General features: G+C 48.1%; 1 protein-coding gene across 1 annotated transcript in view; it reads right to left on the bottom strand.

The window, feature by feature from the left end:
• Positions 1-23,525, bottom strand: part of Zan (zonadhesin) — a 106,519-nt gene that overhangs the window by 41,379 nt on the left and 41,615 nt on the right. Inside the window, 22 exon segments of the mRNA XM_038344470.1 lie at positions 374-595; positions 961-1,102; positions 1,540-1,748; positions 2,308-2,449; positions 3,675-3,892; positions 4,462-4,603; positions 8,784-9,001; positions 9,483-9,522; positions 9,524-9,592; positions 9,594-9,623; positions 10,744-10,961; positions 11,519-11,656; positions 12,183-12,201; positions 12,371-12,573; positions 12,964-13,105; positions 13,851-14,068; positions 14,456-14,593; positions 16,169-16,390; positions 16,770-16,911; positions 17,406-17,623; positions 18,001-18,142; positions 18,519-18,736. Of these exon segments, the coding sequence (XP_038200398.1) occupies positions 374-595; positions 961-1,102; positions 1,540-1,748; positions 2,308-2,449; positions 3,675-3,892; positions 4,462-4,603; positions 8,784-9,001; positions 9,483-9,522; positions 9,524-9,592; positions 9,594-9,623; positions 10,744-10,961; positions 11,519-11,656; positions 12,183-12,201; positions 12,371-12,573; positions 12,964-13,105; positions 13,851-14,068; positions 14,456-14,593; positions 16,169-16,390; positions 16,770-16,911; positions 17,406-17,623; positions 18,001-18,142; positions 18,519-18,736 (3,450 nt within the window).

Below are 23,525 nucleotides of genomic sequence, written 5' to 3' on the forward strand. Positions count from 1 at the left end.
AGCAAAAGGAATGAAAAAAAGCAGCCCTTAATCTCACTTTTTACAAAAAGTTTCAAGTGTTTATGGGTGGGAGCAGGAACACATGTATGTTTGGAGGCCGGAGGACAATCTTGAATATTGGTCCTCACCTTTTACTTTGTTCTGAGACTCTCTCTTCTTCCTTCCTCCCACCCTTCTTTCCTCCCATCCACTCCCCCTGTCTTTATTGTCGTTCACTCTGTTTCCCATCTCCTAGTAGGGCCCTGGGATTACAGACGCACACCACCAAGGCCTACATTGACTGGATAGATTCACACTCAGGTCCTCAGTTCTCTTCAGCAATGTTTACCCTGAGCCATTTCCCATCACCCACCACCCCACTTTAGATGCCCACTCACCGGGATGAGCGCACCCTGGGCGTCCTTGCAGCCACAGTGATTTCTGAGCACACACTTGCCGTCATTCAGCACGTAGCCGGATTCACAGACACAGCCCTCCTTGCAGGTGGAGGGACCTTTTGTGCTGGATCCTACACAGCGGCCATCAGGGTCCGAGCAGGAAGGTTGGCAGGAGGGAAGGCAGTTGATGAATAGGCTGTGTGCTGGGCACTGCAGAGCTATGGGGTAAAAATAGAGTGGGGTTAGTGGAGAGGCCCAGAGGTTGCCTGAAGAAGCAGAAATTACAGAAACCATGCTGGGCATAATGACCAAGAGACCTTGGGCTTTTTTTTCTTTTTGTTATTTACTCAGCAAACATGAGCACGGCCTATGTGCCAAGCCCTAAGAGGAGAAAGTTAGAATGGATTCCAAGTCAGTGTCAGAGACTATGGAGAGGCTAACACTGAGAAGGGTCTCAGCAGAACCCTCTCTACAGTGATAGCTACTATTATGACCTCTTAGGGCAGAGGCCCAAGCTCCTTCTAGCCCTGCCTCCAGTCATGAGCACACACACCCTCCCTACCTTCCCCCATGGCTCTCTTACTGATTTTAGCACAGTTGCCGCTGCCATCATTGTTGTCCTTGCAGTGAGTCCCTGGGGGACACTGGAAATTCTGGCACTGGATGGTCCCTCTTGTGCAGGCACAGCTCTGGGTGCAGTCTCTGGAGATCCAAGTCTTGCCTGCCTGCAGAAGCCAGGGAATGAGAAAGACATGGAAAGCGAGGAAGCGCTAGAGAGCCAGGCTTAGCCTCATGCCTGCAGGGTTGATGTAGGCTCGCCCTATCCAGTTTCCACATCTGAGGAGGACAGGAAGGAAGGCAGTGGGTGTACTGCTGTGGGCGGACACTGCAGAGCTAGTGAGTGCACAGATTTCACGCTGGTCCTCTCCACTAACGCCAAAGATTTGCTAAGAGCTCGAGTCCAAGGCCGGGGCTAGAGGAGGCGGTACATGGGAGTCCTGTAATGGGAGCTGCTGCAGGGCTCTCAGAGCACTGGCCACTGTGAGTCAGGCTCTGAGCAGTCTTCTTCCAGGGCCAGTCTTTGAGAATGGAGTATCCCAGGCTGAGAAAAGCACATAAAAGGAGAAAATGACCCTCAGTTCCACTCTCCACGCCCACTCACCGGGATGAGAGCACCTTTGGCATCTTTGCAGCCACACTCAGTTCTGGGTACACACTTGTCCTCATTGAGCACAAAGTCAGGTTGACAGACACAGCCCTCCTTGCAGCTGGAGGGGACTCTGGGGCTGGTGACCTCACAGTGGTTGGAGCAGGAAGGCAGGCAGGAGGGAAGGCAGTCCGTAAACTGGCTGTGGGCAGGGCATTGCAGAGCTAGAGTGTGGAGGGAGAGTGGGGTTAGTAAAAAAACAGGAGCAGAGGGGGCCCAAGGAAGCAGCAGTTAGGGCCACTGTGGTAGGCTGAGTCACAGGTGAGTTTGGGATCTTTTCTGACTTTTCTTATTCATTCAACAATTTTTTTTTTTTTGATTTTTCAAGACAGGGTTTCTCTGTGGCTTTGGAGCCTGTCCTGGAACTAGCTCTTGTAGACCAGGCTGGTCTCAAACTCACAGAGACCCGCCTGCCTCTGCCTCCCGAGTGCTGGGATTAAAGGCGTGTGCCACCACCGCCCGGCTCAACAAATGTTTTTAAGTTGTTACCAAGTCATGAGGAAATAAAAAAAGAAGATGGATCTCCCAAGGAGTAGTAGGGAGACTAAACAGCAGCTAACACCGAGAAGATGCTCAGACCAGCCACAGGTATCCAGAATCCCTCCCCCCACTGTGTTTCCTCCTATCCCTACCTCTATGGCCCAGGGCCTATGGTCCTTCTTGCCCTATCCTGGATTCCCCATCCATGAGCACACCCTCTGGGCTCTCTCACGGCCCCCTTACTCATTTTGGTGCAATTAGTGCTGCCATCATCCCTGTTCTTGCAGTAAGTCCCTGAGGGACACTGGAAGTTCCTGCACAGGATGGCCCCTCCTGTGCAGGTGCAGCTCTGGGTGCAGCCTCTGTTGATCCAGGTCTTGTCTGCCTGCAGAAGGCATGGGAGAGAAAGGAAGTCAGGACAGAAGGACTGGTAAAAGGGAGAGAGCTTTACCTCCTGTCTGAAGGGCTGACCTTTGCCCTCCCTATCAACAGCTTCTGCATCAATGAGTAACCCAATCATAAGTGGAAAAAGATTTTGGAGAAAAAAAAAGATATCTCTGAGATTGTGGACATAGCTCAATGGTACAGTGCATGACTGGACTCTTTCAGTAAGGGGTTGGGGGGTCATTGGTAGAACTAGGGCAGAGAGCTCTCCTTTGCTGCTTGGAAGCACAGCTTAGATGCAGAACCTATGTCTAGAATTCTCAGCAATGAGTGGCAGGAGTTTGGGAGGGGCTGAGGAGGTTGTGGCTTAGAGGTAGACCTAGAATTACCTAATATTCTCTAAAAGAGTCTGGGAGCATGACTCTGAAGTACAAAACTGCCTAGTATCCTCCAGTGAGAGGCTGGGAGTGTGGCTCAGTTGTAGAGAACTTGCCATGGGTCCTCTGAAAGGGCTAGGGGACGGGCTTAGCAGTAGAGCAATGGCTTAGGAACTAACAGGAGGATAAAGGCCTCGCTCACTGCTATAACAGCTGTCAAGAACCCAGAAGAGGTCGTGCGAGGGGGGCTCAGGAGTAGCACTAGGGCACAGAGCCTCAGTGAGGCCCCGGGAGTATATGGCGGTGTTACAGTGAGGGGTTAGGAGTGTACCTCGGCGGTAGAACACTGGGTTAGGATGTTACACCAGGACAAAGTTTCACATTACAAGACCAGCCACACAAACTGAAGAAGAGAGCATAGGAAAGGAGAAAACGGTCCCCACTCCTGCCTTTAAGAAAAAGCATTAGGCAGGGTGGGGAACACAGAGTGTGTGAAGGCCAGAAGACAATCTCTAATGTTGGTCCCAGCCTTCTGCTTCATACTGAGACAGTCTCTTTCTTTCCCTCCATTCCTCCAGTCCCTTCCCTCATCTCTGTGTCTCTCTTCTCTCTGCTATTGCCCCTCACTCCTGCCCATACACTCCTAGCTCTCCTGTTTCTAGGGATCATCCTGTCACTCTGACTTCCCTCCTACCTCCCTCTAGGATCCCTGGGATTACAGATGCACACCAACAAGGCTTACATGATTGTACACATTCAAACTCACGTCCTCACACCAGGGAGGCAAACATTTTACCCATTGAGTCCTCTCTCCAGCCCCAACCAATACCACTTTAGACGCCCACTCACCGGGATGAGCACACCCTGGGTGTCCTTGCAGCCACAGTGATTTCTGAGCACACACTTGCCGTCATGCAGCACAAAGCCAGGTTCACAGACACAGCCCTCCTTGCAGGTGGAGGGGGCTTTGGTGCTGATCCCCTCACAGTGGCCTTCTGGGTCTGAGCAGGAAGCCAGACAAAATGGCACACAGTAGGTGTAGTGGCTGTGGGAGGGGCACTGCATAGCTATGGGGAAGACAGAGTGTGGTTAATGAAGAGGAACACAGGGTCAAAGCAGAATGCTCAAGAGTGTGTGGAGCTCCTCACGTCTTTTGCCAATATTTACTGAATGTGAATTTTATGCCAAGTCCTAAGGAAAACAGGGAGGGTGGAGCTCCTGGGACTGGAGAGGTGGCTTAGCAGCTGAGACTACTTGTTGCTCTTGTGGACCCAAGTTAAGTTTGTCCTGTTCAAGAATCTCGTGTAAGCCAGGCTCCAGAGCATATGATGTCGTCTGTGGCCCCTGCATGAACTCGCTCGGGTGCACATACCATATACAGACACACCACTATACATGGAATTATAAATAAAATCTTTACAAAGAACACGTCTTCCAGGTGAATGTGGAGACTGACAACCAAGAGACTAACAGTGAGAAAGGATCCAGCTTGGCCACAGCTCCCCACAACCCATTCCCGTAGTGGTACCTCTTGTCCCAGATTTCATAGGCTCAGGGGACTAAGCTCCTTCTTGCCCCACCTCTGGTCTCCTCAGCCATGAGCACACCCTCCCCACCTTCCCCATGGCTCCCTTACTGATTTTGGTACAGTTGCTGTTGCCATCCGCCATGTTTTTGCAGTAAGTCCCCGAGGGGCACTGGAAATTCCTGCACAGGATGACCCCTCCCACGCAGGTACAGCTCTGGGTGCAGCCTCTGTTGACCCAGGTCTTGTTTGTCTGCAGAAGCCAAGGGAGGGGAAGTGGGGGCATAAGATTTATTAGGGAGAGACAGCTTTGCCTCATGTCTGAGGGACTTACCTTTGCCTCCCGTATCTGCAGGTTCTGTATGTATTCATTTTGCCAGCTATGGATGGAAGGTATATGGGGAGAAAATGCAGTGGAGGTATGCCTAGAATACCTCAGTTGTATAGGGCATGCCTAAAATCCTCCAGTGAGGGACTAAGGGCATAACTCAGTGACAGAGATGAACCCTAAGAATTCTCAACTGGGGGTTTGGAAGCATAGGAGCACAGTTCAGATGAAGAACTTCGATGTAGGTGGGTCTTCTATCTATCTGTTGCTTTCATTGGTTAGTTAATAAAGAAAACTGCTTAGCCTGATAGGTCAGAACATAGGTAGGCAGAGTAGACAGAATAGAATGCTGGGAAGAAAGCAGAAAGTCAGTTGCCATGATTCTCCGACCCGAGACAGATGCAGGTTAGGATCTTTTCTGGTAAGCCACCACCTCGTGGTGCTACACACATTAATAGAAATGGGTTAATCAAGATGTGAGAGTTAGCCAGTATGAGGCTAGAGCTAATGGGCCAAGCAGTGTTTAAAAGAATACAATTTGTGTGTTGTTATTTTGGGTGTAAAGCTAGCCATGCGGGAGCTGGGCGGCAGGAATGCATCCTGCCGCTCCTTCTACAATTGGCGCTCCAAAGTGATGGACTAAATCCACTTAAAAACCTGAGAGGGCTTTAAATAAAGGAGAGAGAGAGTTTAACACAGCTTTTTGCTGTTTGCTATGGCGTGCTGTAGAGAGATTTCCTGAGTCAGCAATAGCGGCAGAAAAAAAGCCGTAACAGCCATTTTAAAATGTGGCTTCCTAGGCCCTGCCGCCGGTGCAAACTCTGGCTATGGAGCATTTCTGGGCCTGCTTGGGATCAGGAAGACAGTACTAAGAGACTATGCCAATGGCTCAGCGCTTCCTGCCTGGGCAGACTGTGGGATCAGGCTTAGGCGAGCAGGAGAGCATGGCGGATTTCTGCCACCATACAGAGAGATCTTTCCAGGCTGCACAGTACTCGGTGTGGCAGATTTGGATGTAACTCAGATTAAAAGCTCATTCTCAGAGTTAAACTGCTACGGCTTGCTTGATTTCAATGTGGACTTGCTGTGTGCCTGGAACTGTGGGCAGCTCAGGGGCGCCAAATGGCTCTGAGGCAGGAGCGGCTCCGCCTTGCTGAACTGTGCTGAACTCAGGCAGGATCTATCATAATTACCATAATAACAGCGCAGTTAAGGTTTAGGCTGGGCAGGACACAGGCAGTACCGTATTATTCCTCTGTGACGCAAGCTTAAGTTTTTAAGAAGTGCTTAGCATTTTAAGAAGTGCTCCTAGGGCCTGGCGGTGGTGGCGCACGCCTTTAATCCCAGCACTCGGGAGGCAGAGGCAGCCGGATCTCTGAGTTCGAGGCCAGCCTGGTCTACAAGAGCTAGCTCCAGGGCAGGCTCTAGAAACTACAGGGAGACCCTGTCTCGAAAAACCAAAAAAAAAAAAAAAAAAAAAAAAAGAAAAGAAGTGCTCCTAGACAGTAAAAAATTACAGATTCACAATAGGACAGATTCAGACATAAAAGACCTCTAAATGGGTCACAATGTTGGATGAGTGTATGTGGGCTTGAGAGAGAGAAGAAAAAGAATATAGAAAATAAAGTTAATACTTTAAAAAATAAAGGGTAAAGTCTTTAAAGAGACAGAATGAAGTAAAATGATAGAGTAAAAATAAGTCATGTAAAAATGGAAAATTCACAGAGGGTCTGGATTATGTATTTTATTGAGTTTTCTTTAAAACTTTTGACTGTGAAGGGGCTAAGTACAAAAAAACCATTTCATTGAATTGGCTGCTAAACTGAACCTGCATATATGTTCTAAAGGTATCTTGACTTCAGAATTTGGATCTAAGGATATCATGCTTTGGAAAAGAGTTTCTTCTTTTGTTTTTACAGAGGATGAGACCCTGTGGATTGCTTCTATCCCAATAGGGTATGATAGACCACACCCTCCTAAAAAGTTGCTGTGAACAACCACAAAAAAATTACTTCACTCAACTGCCGACTGAGATGAACCTGACACACAGGTTACACCATGAGAGACCTAAATAACAGCGCCCCCATTCAGCACGAAGCAATTTGGAGAGAAATAACTGTGCCCATATTCCCAAATATTGTTTATAAATGTTCTTTTACATTTAAAGGAGGATATGATATATATATATGAATAATTTGCATTGGTATAGATTTTAAGGTTAATTTTGTTATATGTATACGTATTTCTGATCTTAAGGTATTGTGACTGTGTAGTTCATTTAAAAATGTAATGTATAATTAAGAAATATAGATTAATAGATAATCATCTATAATAGTCAAGTTTGTATTCATGTTAGTTAGACTTTCTAGGTGTGCATAGATATACTTCATATAGGCATTCTTCATATCTTTCAAAGACTACAGAATATGGCATTTTAAATGTTTTAATAACTTAGAGCTTTTCATGACAATGAGACACATCTGCTCCTGGCAGCACCAAGCTACTTCCTGAGGAAGATGGGCATCGAAGAGGCTCCTTATGGAGTTTGATAGCCATTTGGGCAAGAAACTGCTCTTGGCTGGACTGTTGCATAAACTGGACACAGAGAACTCACAGAGAGAGGACTGTTGAACTTGCCTAAAGGTGGCATTGCCTTTCAGGGTTCCTGATTCATGAAAGAGTCTGCGAGACATTCTGCAGGACACAAAAGAAAGTGACTGAACTGTCTTTGGAATTTCCTGCTTCATGGAAATATCTCTGGATACTATGGGCCTGAAGGCCGAAGATGGATGCCCCAATGGTACAAAAGAACTTTGGGTGACTGTCCAGGCAGCGAGTTGTCTCTGTCATTCTAGAGTTTTAGAAGTTGCTTACTTCTTGAATAATTAGGTAATATATCCTTCTGGAGTCTTTGATGGAGTTGAAGAATGGATAGTCATAGTTTTAGTTTTCCTTAGTTATGATAAAAGATAAAATAGATATAAATATTGTAACTGTAATTCTTGCTTGATAACTGTTTTGTTATATGTAATTTTACTATGTTAAACTGAAAGCCTTTTTTGTTTAAACAGAAAAAGGGGAAATGATGTAGGTGGGTCTTCTATCTATCTGTTGCTTTCATTGGTTAATTAATAAAGAAAACTGTTTGGCCTGATAGGTCAGAACATAGGTAGGCAGAGTAGACAGAACAGAATGCTGGGAAGAAGGCAGAAAGTCAGTTGCCATGATTCTCTGACCCGAGACAGACGCAGGTTAGGATCTTTCCTGGTAAGCCACCACCTCGTGGTGCTACACACATTAATAGAAATGGGTTAATCAAGATGTGAGAGTTAGCCAGTATGAGGCTAGAGATAACGGGCCAAGCAGTGTTTAAATGAATACAATTTGTGCGTTGTTATTTCGGGTGTAAAGCTGGCCGTCCGGGAGCTGGGCGGCAGGAGCGCATCCTGCCACCCCTTCTACAGAACTTATGCCTAGAATCCTCAGAAGTAATAAGTGGGGTGGTGGGGAGGCTGTGGTTTAGAGATAGGACATTTGTTTAGAATCCTTCAAGAGGGTATGGGCTATGGCTTAGAGGTAGGAGCCATCTAGGAGCCATCATTGAGGACTGAGAGGAAAGCTCAGTTGTAGAGTACTTGACTAGAATTTCCCAAGAGGGGATGAGCTTATTCTCGAACCTTTATACTTACAGGACTAGCCATACAGACAGGAGCATCCCAGGTGGAGAAAGCAAAAGGAATGAAAAAAAGCAGCCCTTAATCTCACGTTTTACAAAAAGTTTCAAGTGTTTATGGGTGGGAGCAGGAACACATGTATGTTTGGAGGCCGGAGGACAATCTTGAATATTGGTCCTCACCTTTTACTTTGTTCTGAGACTCTCTCTTCTTCCTTCCTCCCACCCTTCTTTCCTCCCATCCACTCCCCCTGTCTTTATTGTCGTTCACTCTGTTTCCCATCTCCTAGTAGGGCCCTGGGATTACAGACGCACACCACCAAGGCCTACATTGACTGGATAGATTCACACTCAGGTCCTCAGTTCTCTTCAGCAATGTTTACCCTGAGCCATTTCCCATCACCCACCACCCCACTTTAGATGCCCACTCACCGGGATGAGCGCACCCTGGGCGTCCTTGCAGCCACAGTGATTTCTGAGCACACACTTGCCGTCATTCAGCACGTAGCCGGATTCACAGACACAGCCCTCTTTGCAGGTGGAGGGACCTTTTGTGCTGGATCCCACACAGCGGCCATCAGGGTCCGAGCAGGAAGGTTGGCAGGAGGGAAGGCAGTTGATGAATAGGCTGTGTGCTGGGCACTGCAGAGCTATGGGGTGGAGGGAGACAAATTACTGGAGATGACCTAGAAGGTGCAAAGTGAGCAAGCTGCAAAAAGCAGATTAGGGGGCTGGAGAGAGGGCTCAGCCTTTAAAGATTGCTCTCTGCTCTTACATGGGCCTTGAGTTCAGATCCCAGCATCCATATAAAGTGGCCTTCAGTACCCCCTGTAATCCACTTCAGGGAATGCAGCATCCCTTCTTGCCTCCACATGCACTGCACTCAGGTGCAAAACACACACATATAGGCACCCCATTATACATGTATTAAAAACATCTTTAAAAAAATTTCAATCTGCCAAGTCAATTGGAGACCAACAATGAGGAAGACTAACAGTGGGTTCCAGCCCAGCCATGGGTCCTCACGTACCTCCCCACCATGGTACTCCCCATCCCAGATCTATTCCCCTTTTCCCCCTGCGATCCTTCCAGCCATGAGCACCCTCCCCACCTTCCCCATGGCTCCCTTACTGATTTTGGTGCATTTACTGTTGCCATCTTCGAAGTCCTTGGCAGTAAGTTCCCTGAGGGACCGGAAGTCCTGCCAGGATGGCCCCTCCTACGCAGGTGCAGGTCTGGGTGGCAGCCTCTGTTGATCCAGGTCTTATCTGCCTGCAGAAGCCAAGGGAGAGAAAGGAAGTCAGGACAGAAGGACTGCTTAAAGGGAGAGAGCTTTACTTCCTGTCTGAAGGGCTGACCTTTGCCCTCCCTGTAAACAGATTCCAAATCTATCATAAACATGGAAGGAACAGATTTGGGGAAAAATGCATCTGGGGCTGTGGACATAGCTTAGTGGTATAGCGCAGATCTAGAGCCCTCCACTGGGGAGCTGACAGTGATAGCACTCAAGCAGAGAGGCCTCCACTGATGGCTTGGGAGCATAGCTCAGATACAGAAACTCTGTCTAGGATCCTCCGTGATGGTGGGGGTTAGAGAAAGTCAAGCAGAGCTATAGAACACTTGCCTAGAATCCTCCAGTGAGGGGCTGGGGCCTGGCTAAGCTTCCCCAGTGGAGAGAGAGGAGTGTAGTTCAGGGGCAGAGCTCAGCCCCAGTCTTCAAGTGAGGTCTAGGTAGTGTAACCCAGTCTCATAGTTCCTGACCAGAGTGCCCCTGGGAGGGGACAGAGGCATGGTTCAGCACCAAGGCACTCGCCTAACCTTTATCCATTCACTTTGCAGACCTGGCTGTCATGGAGCTCACTTTGTAGATCTAGTTGGTCTCAAACTTAAGGGGATCTGCCTGCCTCTGCGTCTGTCTACGGAGTGCTGGGCTTAAAGAAATGTGCCACCGTGACCAGTACAACTCAGTTTCATGACAAGCAAGGCTGCAAAGTGAACCCTGTCTCAAAACAAAAGCAAGTGTGTGTGTGTGTGTGTGTGTGTGTGTGTGTTCGCGTGCGTGTGCGTGCACGGGCGCACGTTTGTTTTCTTTGGAATGCCTGTAAATATGACGTATGTATATGTGAAGACAGAGGAAAACCTCACATTCCACTTTTTACTGAGACGCGTCTCTCTCTTCCTCCCTCCCTAGCCCTTAAATTTCTGGGAATTCTCCTGTCCCTGACACCACCACTTCCCATCCTAGTAGGAACCTCTGGGACTAGAGACAGCTAACAAGGTTAGCTAACATGGCTTGTAGGGATTCAAACTCAGGTTCTCATACTTGTAGAGCAATGTTTTACACACTGAGCCATTTCCCATTCCCCACACCCCACTTTAGACGCCCACTCACCGGGATGAGAGCACCCTGGGCGTCTTTGCAGCCACAGTGAATTCTGAGCATACACTTGTCATTATGCAGCACATAGCCAGGTTCACAGGTACAGCCTTCTTTGCAGGTGGAGGGGGCTTTATGGCTGATGCCCCTACAGAGGCCATCTGGGTCCGAGCAGGAAGCCAGGCAGGAGGGAAGGCAGTTAGTGTAGACGGTGTGGGCTGGGCACTGCAGAGCTTTCAGATGGAGAGAAAGCGGGGTTAGTGGAGAGGAACACAATGACGCAAGGAAGCAGAGGAAGTAAGGCTGTACCAAATGACCCACAGAGCTTGGGAGCTTTTTCTTTCCTTTTGTTATTTCTTTAGCAAACATTTACTGAGCATGGGGAATGTGCCGAGTTATGAGGAAAGAAACTAAGAAGAGTGGACCTTGGACTGGAGAGTGAGTGGTTAACTTAGTGGTTAGTGTTGCTTGCTGCTCTTGTAGAAGATCTGAGTTCAGTTCCCAGCACCCGGGTTGAGTGGCTTACAGTATCCTATAATTCCAGGGGCTCCAACACACACACACACACACACACAATCTTTAGAAAGAAGAAAGAGAACGAAAAGGAGGAGGAAGATCTCCCAAGTCTGTGTGGAAGACTAAGATCTGAGAAAGTATCACTGACCCAGCCATGGATTCACAGAATCCTTCCCCTCTGTGGTCTGTGGTGCCCCTGAACTCTCAGAATGTGATTTCTCTGATCCCTTTGGCCATGAGGCCGCCCTCCCCACTTTCCCCATGGCTCCCTTACTGATTCTGGCGCAGCTGCTGTTGCCATCATTGCTGTCAAAGCAATAGCTCCCCGGGGGACACTGGAAGTCCTGGCACTGGATGGCCCCTTCCACGCAGGCGCAGCTCTGGGTGCAGCCTCTGGAGATCCAGGTCTTGCCTGCCTGCAGAAGCCACAGGAAGAGAAAGGGAGTGAGAACTTGGCAGTGTGTTTAGAGACAAGTTTAAGGCCTGAATGGATTACCCACATACTCTAGAGAAGCAGAGCTTCCCATCTTCGGGGTCAACCATCCACAGTAGGTGGGAGATACTTGATTCACAAAGCCGCGTTCAGGGACTGGCGAGATGACAACATTAAGTGCACTTGCCGATATTTACACTCCCCAAGTTTAGACTCCTGCACTCACACTGGGACCCTCAAAACTATAGCTCTCGTTCTAGGCTGTCTGATAGCCTCTTTTAGCCACTTCAGGCACGTGTACTTAGCTGGCATACATTCACACAGACACTCAAGATATACACTAAATGAAGTTATGAAATTTTTTTAATTGCATTTAGTGCTGGTGGATGTGGTTTGACGGTTGAAGGTCCGTGCAGAACACTCCCCCCACCCAGCCCCCAGTGAGGAGTCGAGGGCACGGCTCAGCAGTCGATTGCTTGCCTGGAGCCTTCAAATGAGTGGCTGCTGTGCGGTAAGAGTTAACCCTACCTGGAGCTTAGAGGACTACTCTAGTCCACGGAGCACCAGGCCCTGATCAGTGCACACTCCAGGGTCAGCCATTCGGACATGAGCATCCTAGGCTCAGAGAAGCAGAGGGAAATATGAAGTTATACCAAAACGACTCTCCACACCCACTTACCAGGATGAGGGCACCCTGGAGTCTTTGCAGTCACACTGAAGTCTGGGTATACACTCGTCCTCGTTAAACACAAAGCCTCGGTGACAGAGGCAGCCCTCCTTGCAGGTTGAAGGCACTTTGGTGCTGACTCCCTCACAGTGGCCATCCGGGTTGGAGCAAGAAGGCAGGCAGGAGGGAAGGCAGTGGGTGAATAGGCTGTGGGCCGGGCACTGCAGTGCTATAGGGTGGAGGGAGAGTGGGGTTAGCGGAGAGGTCCAGAGGAGGTTTGAGGAAGCAGAGGCTACAAAAACCAGAGGAGATGGAAGGTTTAAGAGAACTTGAACATAGGTTGCATTTTTTTTCCTCCCAAACAATTACTGGCCACAAAGTGTGTGCCAAACCCCTAGAAAAGAAAGTAAGAAGAACAGATCTAAATTATTGTGGGGTACTAGCCATAGAGACACCCAGACTGAGAAAGTACCCAGTCCAAAAGTACCAGTCCCCAGAATCTCTCCTCACTGTGTGACCTCCTGCCCTGCCCTCCCAGGCCCAAGAAAGCTCCTTCTTGCCTTCCCCTGCTCTGTCCAGCCATGAGCACCCTCCCCACTACTTTCTGCAGCTCTCTTACTGATTTTGGTGCAGTTACTGCTGCCATCCTTGATGTCCTTGCAGTAAGTCCCCAAGGGACACTGGAAATTCCTGCAATGGATGGCCCCTCCCACGCAGGCACAGGTCTGGGTGCAACCTCTGTTGATCCAGGTCTTGTCTGCCTGCAGAAGCCAAGGGAGAAAATGAAGTGAGGGCAGAAGGCTGGTTAGAGGACAACAGTCTCGTCTCTCTGAAGTGCTGACCTTTACCCTTCCTATCTGCAGGTTTCTTATTTAGTTAACCCATCATTGATGGAAAATTTGGGGGAAATGACCTGTGTAATTGGTAGAGCACCTGCCTACAATTCCCATGAAAGTGCTTACAAAACAACCATCCATTGGTGGCCTGGGAGCACAACGCAGTTCACACAGCTTCTGACTACATACAGTCTCCTGGTGGCGTTTGGATGTGGAAGGTCAACTATAGAGCACTTGTCTAGTATATTCCAGACCTGATCAACCTCACACTCCAAGGCAACCATGTGTATAGACAGGCATATCCCAGGTGCACAAAACACAAGAAAAGAGCAAGTCGCCCCATCCCACTTTTCAAAACAATCTTTTATGTGTGGAGATGGGTTTATTTATGTGTGCAGAACTAGGGCACATGTATCTGAAGCGGTCAGAGGATTCCACTTTGTATGAGACAGCTCCACTCCCCTCCTTTTTTCTTTTTACATGTCCTTCTTCACGGAGCACAAAGACTCCCTTGAGTTTCTAGGAATTCTCTATCTTCTAGTAGGAGCCTGGACTACAGAGACAGGCTACCCAGCCAGTTTATGTGGGCTGTGGAGATTCAATCCAGATTCAAACCACATTCTAAGCCGCCTCCCCACCCTGCACCGTCCCAGTCTCCATGCCCACTCACCGGGATGAGCGCACCCTGGACGTCCTTGCAGCCACACTCAGTTCTGAGCACACACTTGCCGTCATGCAGCACAAAGCCAGGTTCACAGACACAGCCCTCCTTGCAGGTGGAGGGGGCTTTGGTGCTGATCCCCTCACAGTGGCCTTCTGGGTCTGAGCAGGAAGCCAGACAAAATGGCACGCAGTGGGTATAGTGGCTGTGGGCGGGGCACTGCACAGCTATGGGGCAGAGGGAAAGTTGGATTAGTGGAAAAGCTCAGAGGGGCTCAAGAAGCAATGGCTACAGAAACCTGGTGGGGCTGAATGGCCAACAGAGCTTTGAGGGTTTTTACCCCTCTTATATTATTCATTCAGCAAACATTTATTGAGCATGGGATGTGTGCCAAGCCCCCAAAGTAATAAAATGTCTTTCCAAGTTAATGTGGGAGACTAACCATGGAGAGGCTAACACTGTGAAGGTACCCAGCTGAGCAGTGGGGCCCCAGAAGTTCTTTACTTTATCCCCCACCTATAAGGTCCAGAGAACTAAGCCCCTTCATGCCCTGCCTCTGATCCATTGAGTCATGCGCAAACCCCCTCCACCTTCCCCCATGGTGGCTTCCTTACTGGTTTTGACACAGTTACTGGTATAATCTTCATTGTCCAGGCAGAAAGTCCCTGAGGGACACTTGAATTTCTGGCATCGAATGACCCCTCCCATGCAGTTACAACTCCGGGAACAGCCTCTGGAGATCCAGCTCTTGCCTACCTGAAGAAGTCAGGAGAAAAGAAAGTCAGGAAGGAGGGGCTGGTTTGAGGTGGCCAGCCTCACCCGCTGTCTGAAGAGCTTCAGTCTACCCTCCCTACTGTACATTCAGAATCTAGTGTGCCAATTAACCACAGGTGGAAAATATTTGGAAAAAGGAAAGAAAAAAAACCACTACATCTTGTCAGGATGTAGTGTCTTGTCAGGATGTAGTGTCTTGTCAGGATGTAGTGGCAAACACTTCTAATTCAAGTGCTTGGGAAGCAGAAGCAGGTAGATATCTGTGAGTTCAAAGACAACCAGAACTACATAGTGAGATTCTGTCTCAGGAAACAAAAACAAACACAAGGGCAAATGCTGCATCTGGGGCTGGCAGTACAGTTCAGGGGTGCAATGCTCGCCTGGACTCCTCCTGAGGGGACTAGAGTATTAACTCACCCTTAGACAATCTGTCTATAATCCGTACTGAAAGGCTGGGGTGGCTCAGTGTTAGAGCTGAGGCCTAGAACTCCCAATGGGAGCCTGGTGTGTAGGTCAGCCACAGAGCACCAGAGTAGGGCCCAACTGACAGGCAGGGGTGGGAAGTGGTGTTGGGGCATGTACTAGAGGTAGAGCCCCTGCCTAGAATCCCCCAGTTTGGAGACAGAGGTGTGGCTCCTTGGAAGTAAGCCTGCCTAGACTATGGCAGGCCCTGACAAACCAGGGAAGGACATCCCAGGTGGAAAGAAGCAGAGGAAAGTAGAAAGTGACCACCAAACCTATTTAAAAAAAAAAAATTTGTATGTGTTTGCGTATGTTTGTGTGGGGGAGTGACTGGGGAAGGACTTATCCATCGAGGCCCGAGGACAAGCTCTAGTTCTGACGCGTTGAGATAGTCCCTCCATACCTCACTCTCTGCTGCTGTTCTCCACAAGACCTGCCAGCTCCCGCCTCCCAGAAGGAGCACCATAAGAGAACTACTACAGCAGTCCTGTGGGCCGTGGCCATCTGAACCCAGATCCTTACCCCTGCAGTGTGTGGCCGTTCTTGGTTGTCAACTGACTACATCTGGAATGAACTAAAACCCAATGATGGGGCACACCTGTGAGGATTTATTTTTTTCTTAATTAAATAATTTGAAGTGGGAAGACCCACTTCTAATCCAGATCTTTGAGATAGGAAGATCGACCTTTAATCTACCTGCTGGCAGCCCATATAAAAGACATGGAAAAAGGAAGCTTTCACATCCTCTCTCTCTCTCTCTCTCTCTCTCTCTCTCTCTCTCTCTCTCTCTCTCTCTCTCTCTCCTTGCTCTCACTGGCAAATCCATTCCTTCACTGGCATTAGGGCCTTCTTTTTTGGGACTCTGGTGTATACTAAAGACCAGCTGAGAAATCCAACCTCACAGACTGAACAACTATTGGATTCTTGGGCCTTCCATTTACAGGCAGCCATTGTTGGATTAGACTTACAGGGTAAACCATTCTAATAATTTCCCTTCCTATATCTAGATTCATTCTGTCGAGAACCCTGACAAATACACACAGCAAGAGATTTATCCACTGAGCCCTCTCAAACCAACTTTCTATACCAACTCACTGGGATGAAGGCACCCTGAGTGTCTTGGCAGCTACACTCAATTTTGAGCATACACTTGTCATCATGCAGCACAAAGCCAGGTTGGCAGACACAGCCCTCCTTGCAGGGGGAGGGGGCCTTGGTCCTGGCGCTCTCACAGTGTCCTTCCGGGTCCAGGCAGGAAGGCAGGCAGGCAGGAAGGCAGTTGGTGTACTGGCTGTGTGCTGGGCACTGCAGAGCTAGGGATGGAGGGAGAGTGGGGTTAGTGGGAAGAACAGAGGCAGACCATAGAAACCAGGCTGGGTGGAATGGTCAGCAGAGCTTGGGGGTTTTCTTCCCCTTTTTGTTGTTCATTTAGCAAACATTTACTGACTGTGTGCCATGGCTTGGAAGAAAAAGGTAAGGCTATGGAATATTGACGTGGATATGGAAGACTAACCTCTGAGAGCTAACGCTGAGAGGAGCGCAGCCACGCTGTGAATCCCCAGCATCCCTCAGCACTGTGGGATTGCCTATCCCTGAGCTTTAAAACCCAGTGGACTAAGCGCCATCTTGCTCTGCCTCTCATCCCTCCAGCCATGAGCACACCTTCCCCACCTTCCCCCATGACCCTCTTACTGATTTTGACACAGTTACTGCTGCCATCATTGCTGTCCTTGCAGTGAGTCCCCGGGGGACACTGGAAATTCCGGCACCTGATGGCCCCTCTCACACAGGCACAGCTCTGGGTGCAGCCTGTGGACATCCAAGTCTTGCCTGTCTGCAGAAGCCAAGGGGTGAGAAAGAAGTGGAGACGGAGGATGCGCTGGAGAGCCAGTCTTAGCCTCATGCCTGCAGGGTTTACGCAGGCCCTCCTCATATTCAAGCTCCATATCTATTCAGTCAACCATGCACCAGTAGAAAATATCTGACTTTTAAAAAAATGGCATTTGGGGCTGCAGGTCCAGAGACAGAAGGCCTGTGTAGAATTTCCCTGTGAAAGTCTAAGGGTGTGGCTGAGCAGTACATCGCTTGCCTAGAATTACATCAGGCAGGGTGTGCTGCATGGCTCAGAGTTAGAAGGCTTGCCTAGAATCCAGTACTAAGATGCTGGGGGCGAGGTTCATCCTTAGAGCCTTTGCCTGCTGTATGCCAGGCTCTGAGGAAACAGGTCTTCACATTTCAGGGACAGCCATACCGACAGAAATTTCCTAAGCAGAGAGAAGCAGAGGGAAGGAGGAACGGACCCCAAGCCCACTCTCCACACCTACTCACTGGGATGAAGGCGCCCTGGGTGTCTTTGCAGCCACAGTGAGTTCTGGGCACGCACTTGTTCTTATCGAGCACAAAGCCGGGGTGGCAGATGCAGCCTTCTTTGCAAGCGAATGGCACCTTGGGGTTGGTGCCCTCGCAGTGGCCCTCCAGGTTGGAGCAGGAAGGAGGACATGGGGGAAGGCAGTTGGTGTAGCGGCTGTGGGCCGGGCACTGCAGAGCTAGGGGAGGAGAGATGGGTTACGGGCAGGTCCAGTGGGACCCAAGGGAGTGGAAATTACAGAGACCAGGCGGGCTGAACAACCAACAGAGCTTAGGAGAGCATTTTCATTCTTTTGCCATTCACTTAGCCACCGTTTACTGAGTGTGGGCTGTGTGTGTCAAGCCCCTAGGAAAAAAAGAAGATGGATCTCCCAAGTTAACGGGAGAGTAACCATTTAGAGATTTAAATTGAAAAGGAACACAGCCCAGCCATGCATCCCCAGAGTCCCTCTCCACTGTGGTGCTGTGGTGCTTCCTATCTTCCACTTCTTAGGTCAGGACACTGACCCCTCTAGCCATGAGCACACTCTTTCTACCATCCCTGGGATTTCCTTACTGATTTTGACGCATTTGCTGCTGCCATCTTCATTGTCCTGGCACTGAGCTCCTGAGGGACACTGAAAATTCTGGCACTCAATGGCCCCGCCAATGCAGACACAGTTCTGGGTACAGCTACTGGAGATCCAGTTCTTGCCTTCCTGCAGAAGCCATGAGAAAAGACATATAGTGAGGGGAGAATGGCTTCTGGAGAGACAGCCTCCCCTCCTGCTGAGGGCCTTGTTCTTTTAGCCTGCAGGTTTCACTCTACCAAATTTAAAAAAAAAAAACAGATAGAAAAATATATATTAAAAAATTGCATCTGAGGCTGGAGGTGGAGCTGAGTGAAGAGCCCCAGTGTCCAGTCCCCCATCAATGGCTGGGAACACAGCTCAGGGTGGAGCGCCTGCACAGCCTGCATCAGGCCCTGACCAGCGTTCATACTCCAGGGCCATGCACAGAGAGACGTTCATTCCAGACTGAGAGAAGTGACGCAAAGGAGAAAGTGGTCCCCAGTCCTGTCTCTACGCCACTCACTGGGACGAAGACACCCTGGGCGTCTTTGCAGCCACAGTGAGTCTTGAGCACACACTTATCATTATTCAGCACGTAGCCCGGTTGGCAGATACAGCCCTCCTTGCAGGTGAAGGGGACTTTGTGGCCAGAGCCCTCGCAGCGGCTGTTTGGGTCCAAGCAGGAAGGTGGACAGGAAGGAAGGCAGTTTGTGTAGTGGCTGTGAGCAGGGCATTCCAGAGCTATGGAGTGGAGGGAGAACAGTATCAGTGAAGAGGGCCAGAAGGGGCCAGAGGAAGCAAAGGCTGCAGAAACAAGGCTGGGTTAATTCATCAACATAGTTTGTCCCCGCTTTTTATCCATTCCACATTGACTGAGTACACATGGGCTGTGTGCTTAGCCCTGAGGAAATAAATAAATGTATAAGGTTCTTTTAAATTAATATGAGAAACTTAGCCAGGTCAGTCAGCATTAGCAAAGTGACCTTCATGTCCTCAGTCCTCCTAGACTTATGAGTATAGGACATACAGCTATAATGGGGACGCAGGGCAGGGAGGAGAAACTGCCAAGGGATTTAAAATGGTCTTTCAGGGAAACAGCTCTGTGTGGTGCCTCAGAGCTGTACCATCAGCACTTGGAGTACAGAGGCAGGAGGATCCAAACTCAAGGCCACTGTCAACTACATAAGTAAGTTTAACAACAGAGAAAGGGCTGAAGAGATTTCCCAGAAATAAAGGTGCTCTTCAGCAAGCCTGAGGCCCTGGATTGGATTTTCAGGATCCGTACAGTGAGAGGAGAGAATTAACTCCCAAAAGTTGTCCTCTGACCTCCACATGTGTGTTCTTACATGCATGCATATATACACACATGCACACACCCACAATAAATAATGTAATAAACAAAGCAAAACAGAGAGTGACCAAATGGAATATACACTGTGTTCATGAGTAAGAAGCGTCAGAAATATGCTGTTTACATCAATTATTCCCCAGCTAATTAATTTGCTCCTCCCCCAACCCCTCACTGAGAGATTCTAGGCGATCACTCTACCCCAGAGCTACATTCCTAGCCTGGCTGACTTAGCATGTATATTATATCATATATCTTAAGCTATTTAGAGATGGTTAAAAGTGTATTGGAGGGTATACATAGGTTCTATGCAGACTCTATGCTATTTATGAAAGGGACTTAAGCATCCTCAGATGTTGCTACCCTTGGGGTTCCTGGACCCAATCAGACCCCTGCTGATATGGACAATTATAAGTACTAAAAAGTTTTAATCATCCCCCTAGCTTTGCATTTTAAGATATCTTACTTATATGTGTATGTGTGTGTGCATGCATGTGTGCATACATGCATGTGTATGTGTATCTGTGTAATGTGTATAAGGGTGCTCACAGAAGCCAGAAGAAGGTATCAGATGCCCTGGAGGCGGAGTTACAGGGGTTTGAGAGTCACCTGATGTGGATGTTAGAAACTAAACTTGGGGTCCTCTGCAGGAGCACTTAACTGCTGAGCCATCTCTCCAGTCCCATGTTTTAAAATTTTAAAGGATCTTCATTTATGGTGAGGGCTACACAATTGTAGAGATCCCCAAAATTGTTCTTATCTACTGAGTCATCTCTCTGGCCTTACTGTTTGTTTAGCTACACAACTGAGCCAGGCTTGGGGGCACAGGAAGAACAGAAGCTCAAGGACATGTTTGCTGCCTAAGGATTCTGAGGCCAGTCTGGGTGGGTGACACCAAGGAGTCAGTATTTTCCAGACACAACAGGTCATTTGCATCTATGAACCCCCATGCTTGTGACAGCATGCACAAGGCCTGCACAAGTACAAGCCAAACAAAATCTCAGCATGGAGAAAAGAAACGGGGTGAACTCCCACCCCCAGCTGAAGACCTACTGGCGGTTGGTATCTGCTGGGAGACAGAGTTGGTTTTCTTTAAGGATGTGGCCCCTGGGAGGTGGACTACACTCCAGCAGATCAAAAGTAAATAAAGAGCACAAACTGATTCAATTGGTTTAAAAAAATTCACAAACTTGAATGGGTAGGTGGAGCGGGGGGAACTTGGGGGAGGGGTGAATATGATCACAATACAGTATATAAAATTCTCAAATAATTAATACTAATAAAACCAACACTAAGGATGTTTGGAAGAGCCATAAGGAGTCACAGTACTTTTATTTACCTAAAATTACATATAATAGTTTAAATGTAGGCGGATCTCTGTGAGTTCGAGACCAGCCTGGTCTACAAGAGCTAGTTCCAGGACAGGCTCCAAAGCCACAGAGAAACCCTGTCTCGAAAAACCAAAAAAAAAAAAAAATAGTTTAAATGTATACATATATAGTTTAAATGAAGTTGTTTCACTTGGGCTGACAATGCTCCCCACAAGAGCAAAAGACTAACAAAAACCCCAGTATCAGGTGTGAGAAATCCCTTTGAAGTTATTAGCCAGGGACATCTGAAAGACTCCCCAAACACTAGAGGCTACTGTCCTTGGTTGTCCTCCCTAGGTAAAGGTAAATCCCTTGGGTTGAAGACACACACACTTGGGATACAGTACTTAAGGATCTTGAGGATCTGAGCTGGCTCCTACCCAAAAGCCTCCTCCCTGAGGACTAGCATTCATGGTACCAACAGATACTGTTGGGGTTCCAAAGGAAGGGAACAACCAATAGCCCTGTCTCGCTGGGACATCCACGAATCACTCCACTGCCCAGCACGAAAGATATTCCCATGGGTGCAGTAGTGACACCCATCTTGGTGATCATCAACAGCTGTCTAATTGGACTTAAGGCCTGCTCAACAACAGAGAAAATAAAACATGCTTGATACTGGAAACCTACCCTTGGGCTCTTAGAAAAGACTCTACCTAGGTTAGGCCTTTAATCCCAGCACTCAGGAGGCAGAAGCAGACGGATCTCTGTGAGTTTGTGGCCAGCCTGGTCTACAGAGCTAGTTCCAGGGCAGGCTCCAAAGCTACAGAAAAACCCTGTCTCGAAAAACCAATAAAATAATCTACCATTTACTAAAGCAGAATGATTTTAAACTGCATTCCAAATACCTATCTGTGTACCAACAGAAGCTTGTAGCTCTCTCTCCTCACCAAAGAAACTTCTCTTCACAATAGATGGGGACCATCTGCATCACAACTTCTGCAGCAAAGGCTCAGGGAATATTGCAGAAGAGGGGACAAAGGATTGTAAGAGCCAGAGGATGACAAGATCAGCTGGGGACAGAAAAGCTTCACTCATGATGCTTCAATAATATGGCTGCCTAAACAAGACCTGCACAAGCACGCCACCAACAGATGTCTAACACGGGAAGGGGGAATCTCACGGGGCCTCAGGCAACTTAGGAATGGTGAAAGTGGGAGAAACAGTTGTCCCTAACAGACTATCCAGTACCAACAGGTCAGCCATGAAATCACACACACATATATACATATACATATGTGTGTGCATATATATCAAATATACATATATATGTTACTTATATGTAACACTAAGTGGACTAAGTTGTATTTATTTATTTATGCATTTATATTGTCATTGTAACAATGATAAAGAGAGGTCACAAAATTTGCAAGGGAGCAAAGGCACAGAACATCAATAGAATTGAAGGGAGAAAAGGGGAGAGAGAAAATGGTGTAGTTACATAGTAACTTTTTAAAAAGACACTAAGAATGTCAGGTATAGTGGTGCACATCTCTAATCTCTAAGTGCTGGGGAGGCAGAAACAGGCAGATCTCTGTGTGATTAAGGACAGCCTGGTCTACACAGTGAGTTCCAGGACAGCCAGAGCTGCACAGTAAGACCCTGTCTCAAACAGAAAAAGAGAAGAAAAGAAAAGAACAAAAGCTCAAAATTCTTCATAGTTCAAGTTCTGAAATCTGAAAAAGCATATAGTAGAAAAAATAAAGAAAAAACTGTTGTGGAATAATCATTTTGTGCACTCTAAAGAAGTGTCTTTGCCAAGGCGCCTTCTGATTGGTTTAATAAAGAGCTGAACGACCAATGGCTAGGCAGGAAGAGGTTAGGCGGGACTTCTGGGCAGAGAGAAAAGAGGAGGAGATGAATCTTGGTGCAGGGCAGACTCCAGAGCACACAGAGAGGAAACAAGAGGTGCAAGATGGAAGAGTAGTAAAAAGCCATGAGGCAAAACGCAGATTAATACAAATAGGCTAATTTAAATTATAAGAGCTAGTGGGGGCTGGGCAGGGGTGGCACACGCTTTTAATCCCAGCACTCAGGAGGCAGGAGGATCTCTGTGAGTTCAAGGCCAGCCTGGTCTACAGAGCTAGTTCCCGGACAGGCACCAAAAAAGCTACAGAGAAACCCTGTCTCAAAAAACCAAATAAATAAATAAATAAGAGCTAGTGGGATAAGCCTAAACTATAAACTGAGCTTTCATAATTAATAATTAGTCTCTGTCATTTCTTGTAAGCTGGTGGCTCACAAAATCCACCTCAAAAGGCAGAAAAGAACTTCAGAAAGTCTCCAGACAGCTAGGGATGTGGTTCGGTTGGTAGACTGTGAAGTCCATCATGAAACCAGGCACGGTGGTGCAAGTCTGTAATCCTGGTACTCAGGGTGGAGGCAGAAAGATCAGGAGTTCAAGGTCATCCTTGGTATATAGCAAGTTCAGGACAAAACTGTGCTATACGAGACCCTATCTCCTCCTCCTCTTCTTCCTTCTCCTCATCAATATATAAAAGAAGGTACCCAGTCTAGTCTAGAGGTGCAAAGAGCTTTCTAGGGATATGTATGAAGATAAACAGTGTGTGGGAAAACGAGGTTTTTGGTGTGAGCTGCATGCAGATGAGAGGTAATAGAGCCAAGACAGTCTTCGGGTCTTAGAGTCACAGCACAGAATTTAAACTTAACTTCAAAGGCAGCAGCAACCAGGCAGGATAGTGATAACACTGCCTCCGGAGAGGTGAAAACGGAGAGGCTAGAAGTGCCGCTCAGTGACAGACTGTTTATCGGTATGAGAAAAACTCTGGGTTCCACCCCCAACAGTACAACT

The sequence above is a fragment of the Arvicola amphibius genome, chromosome 10 (genome assembly GCF_903992535.2).
Source record: "Arvicola amphibius chromosome 10, mArvAmp1.2, whole genome shotgun sequence".
Lineage (NCBI taxonomy): Eukaryota > Metazoa > Chordata > Mammalia > Rodentia > Cricetidae > Arvicola > Arvicola amphibius.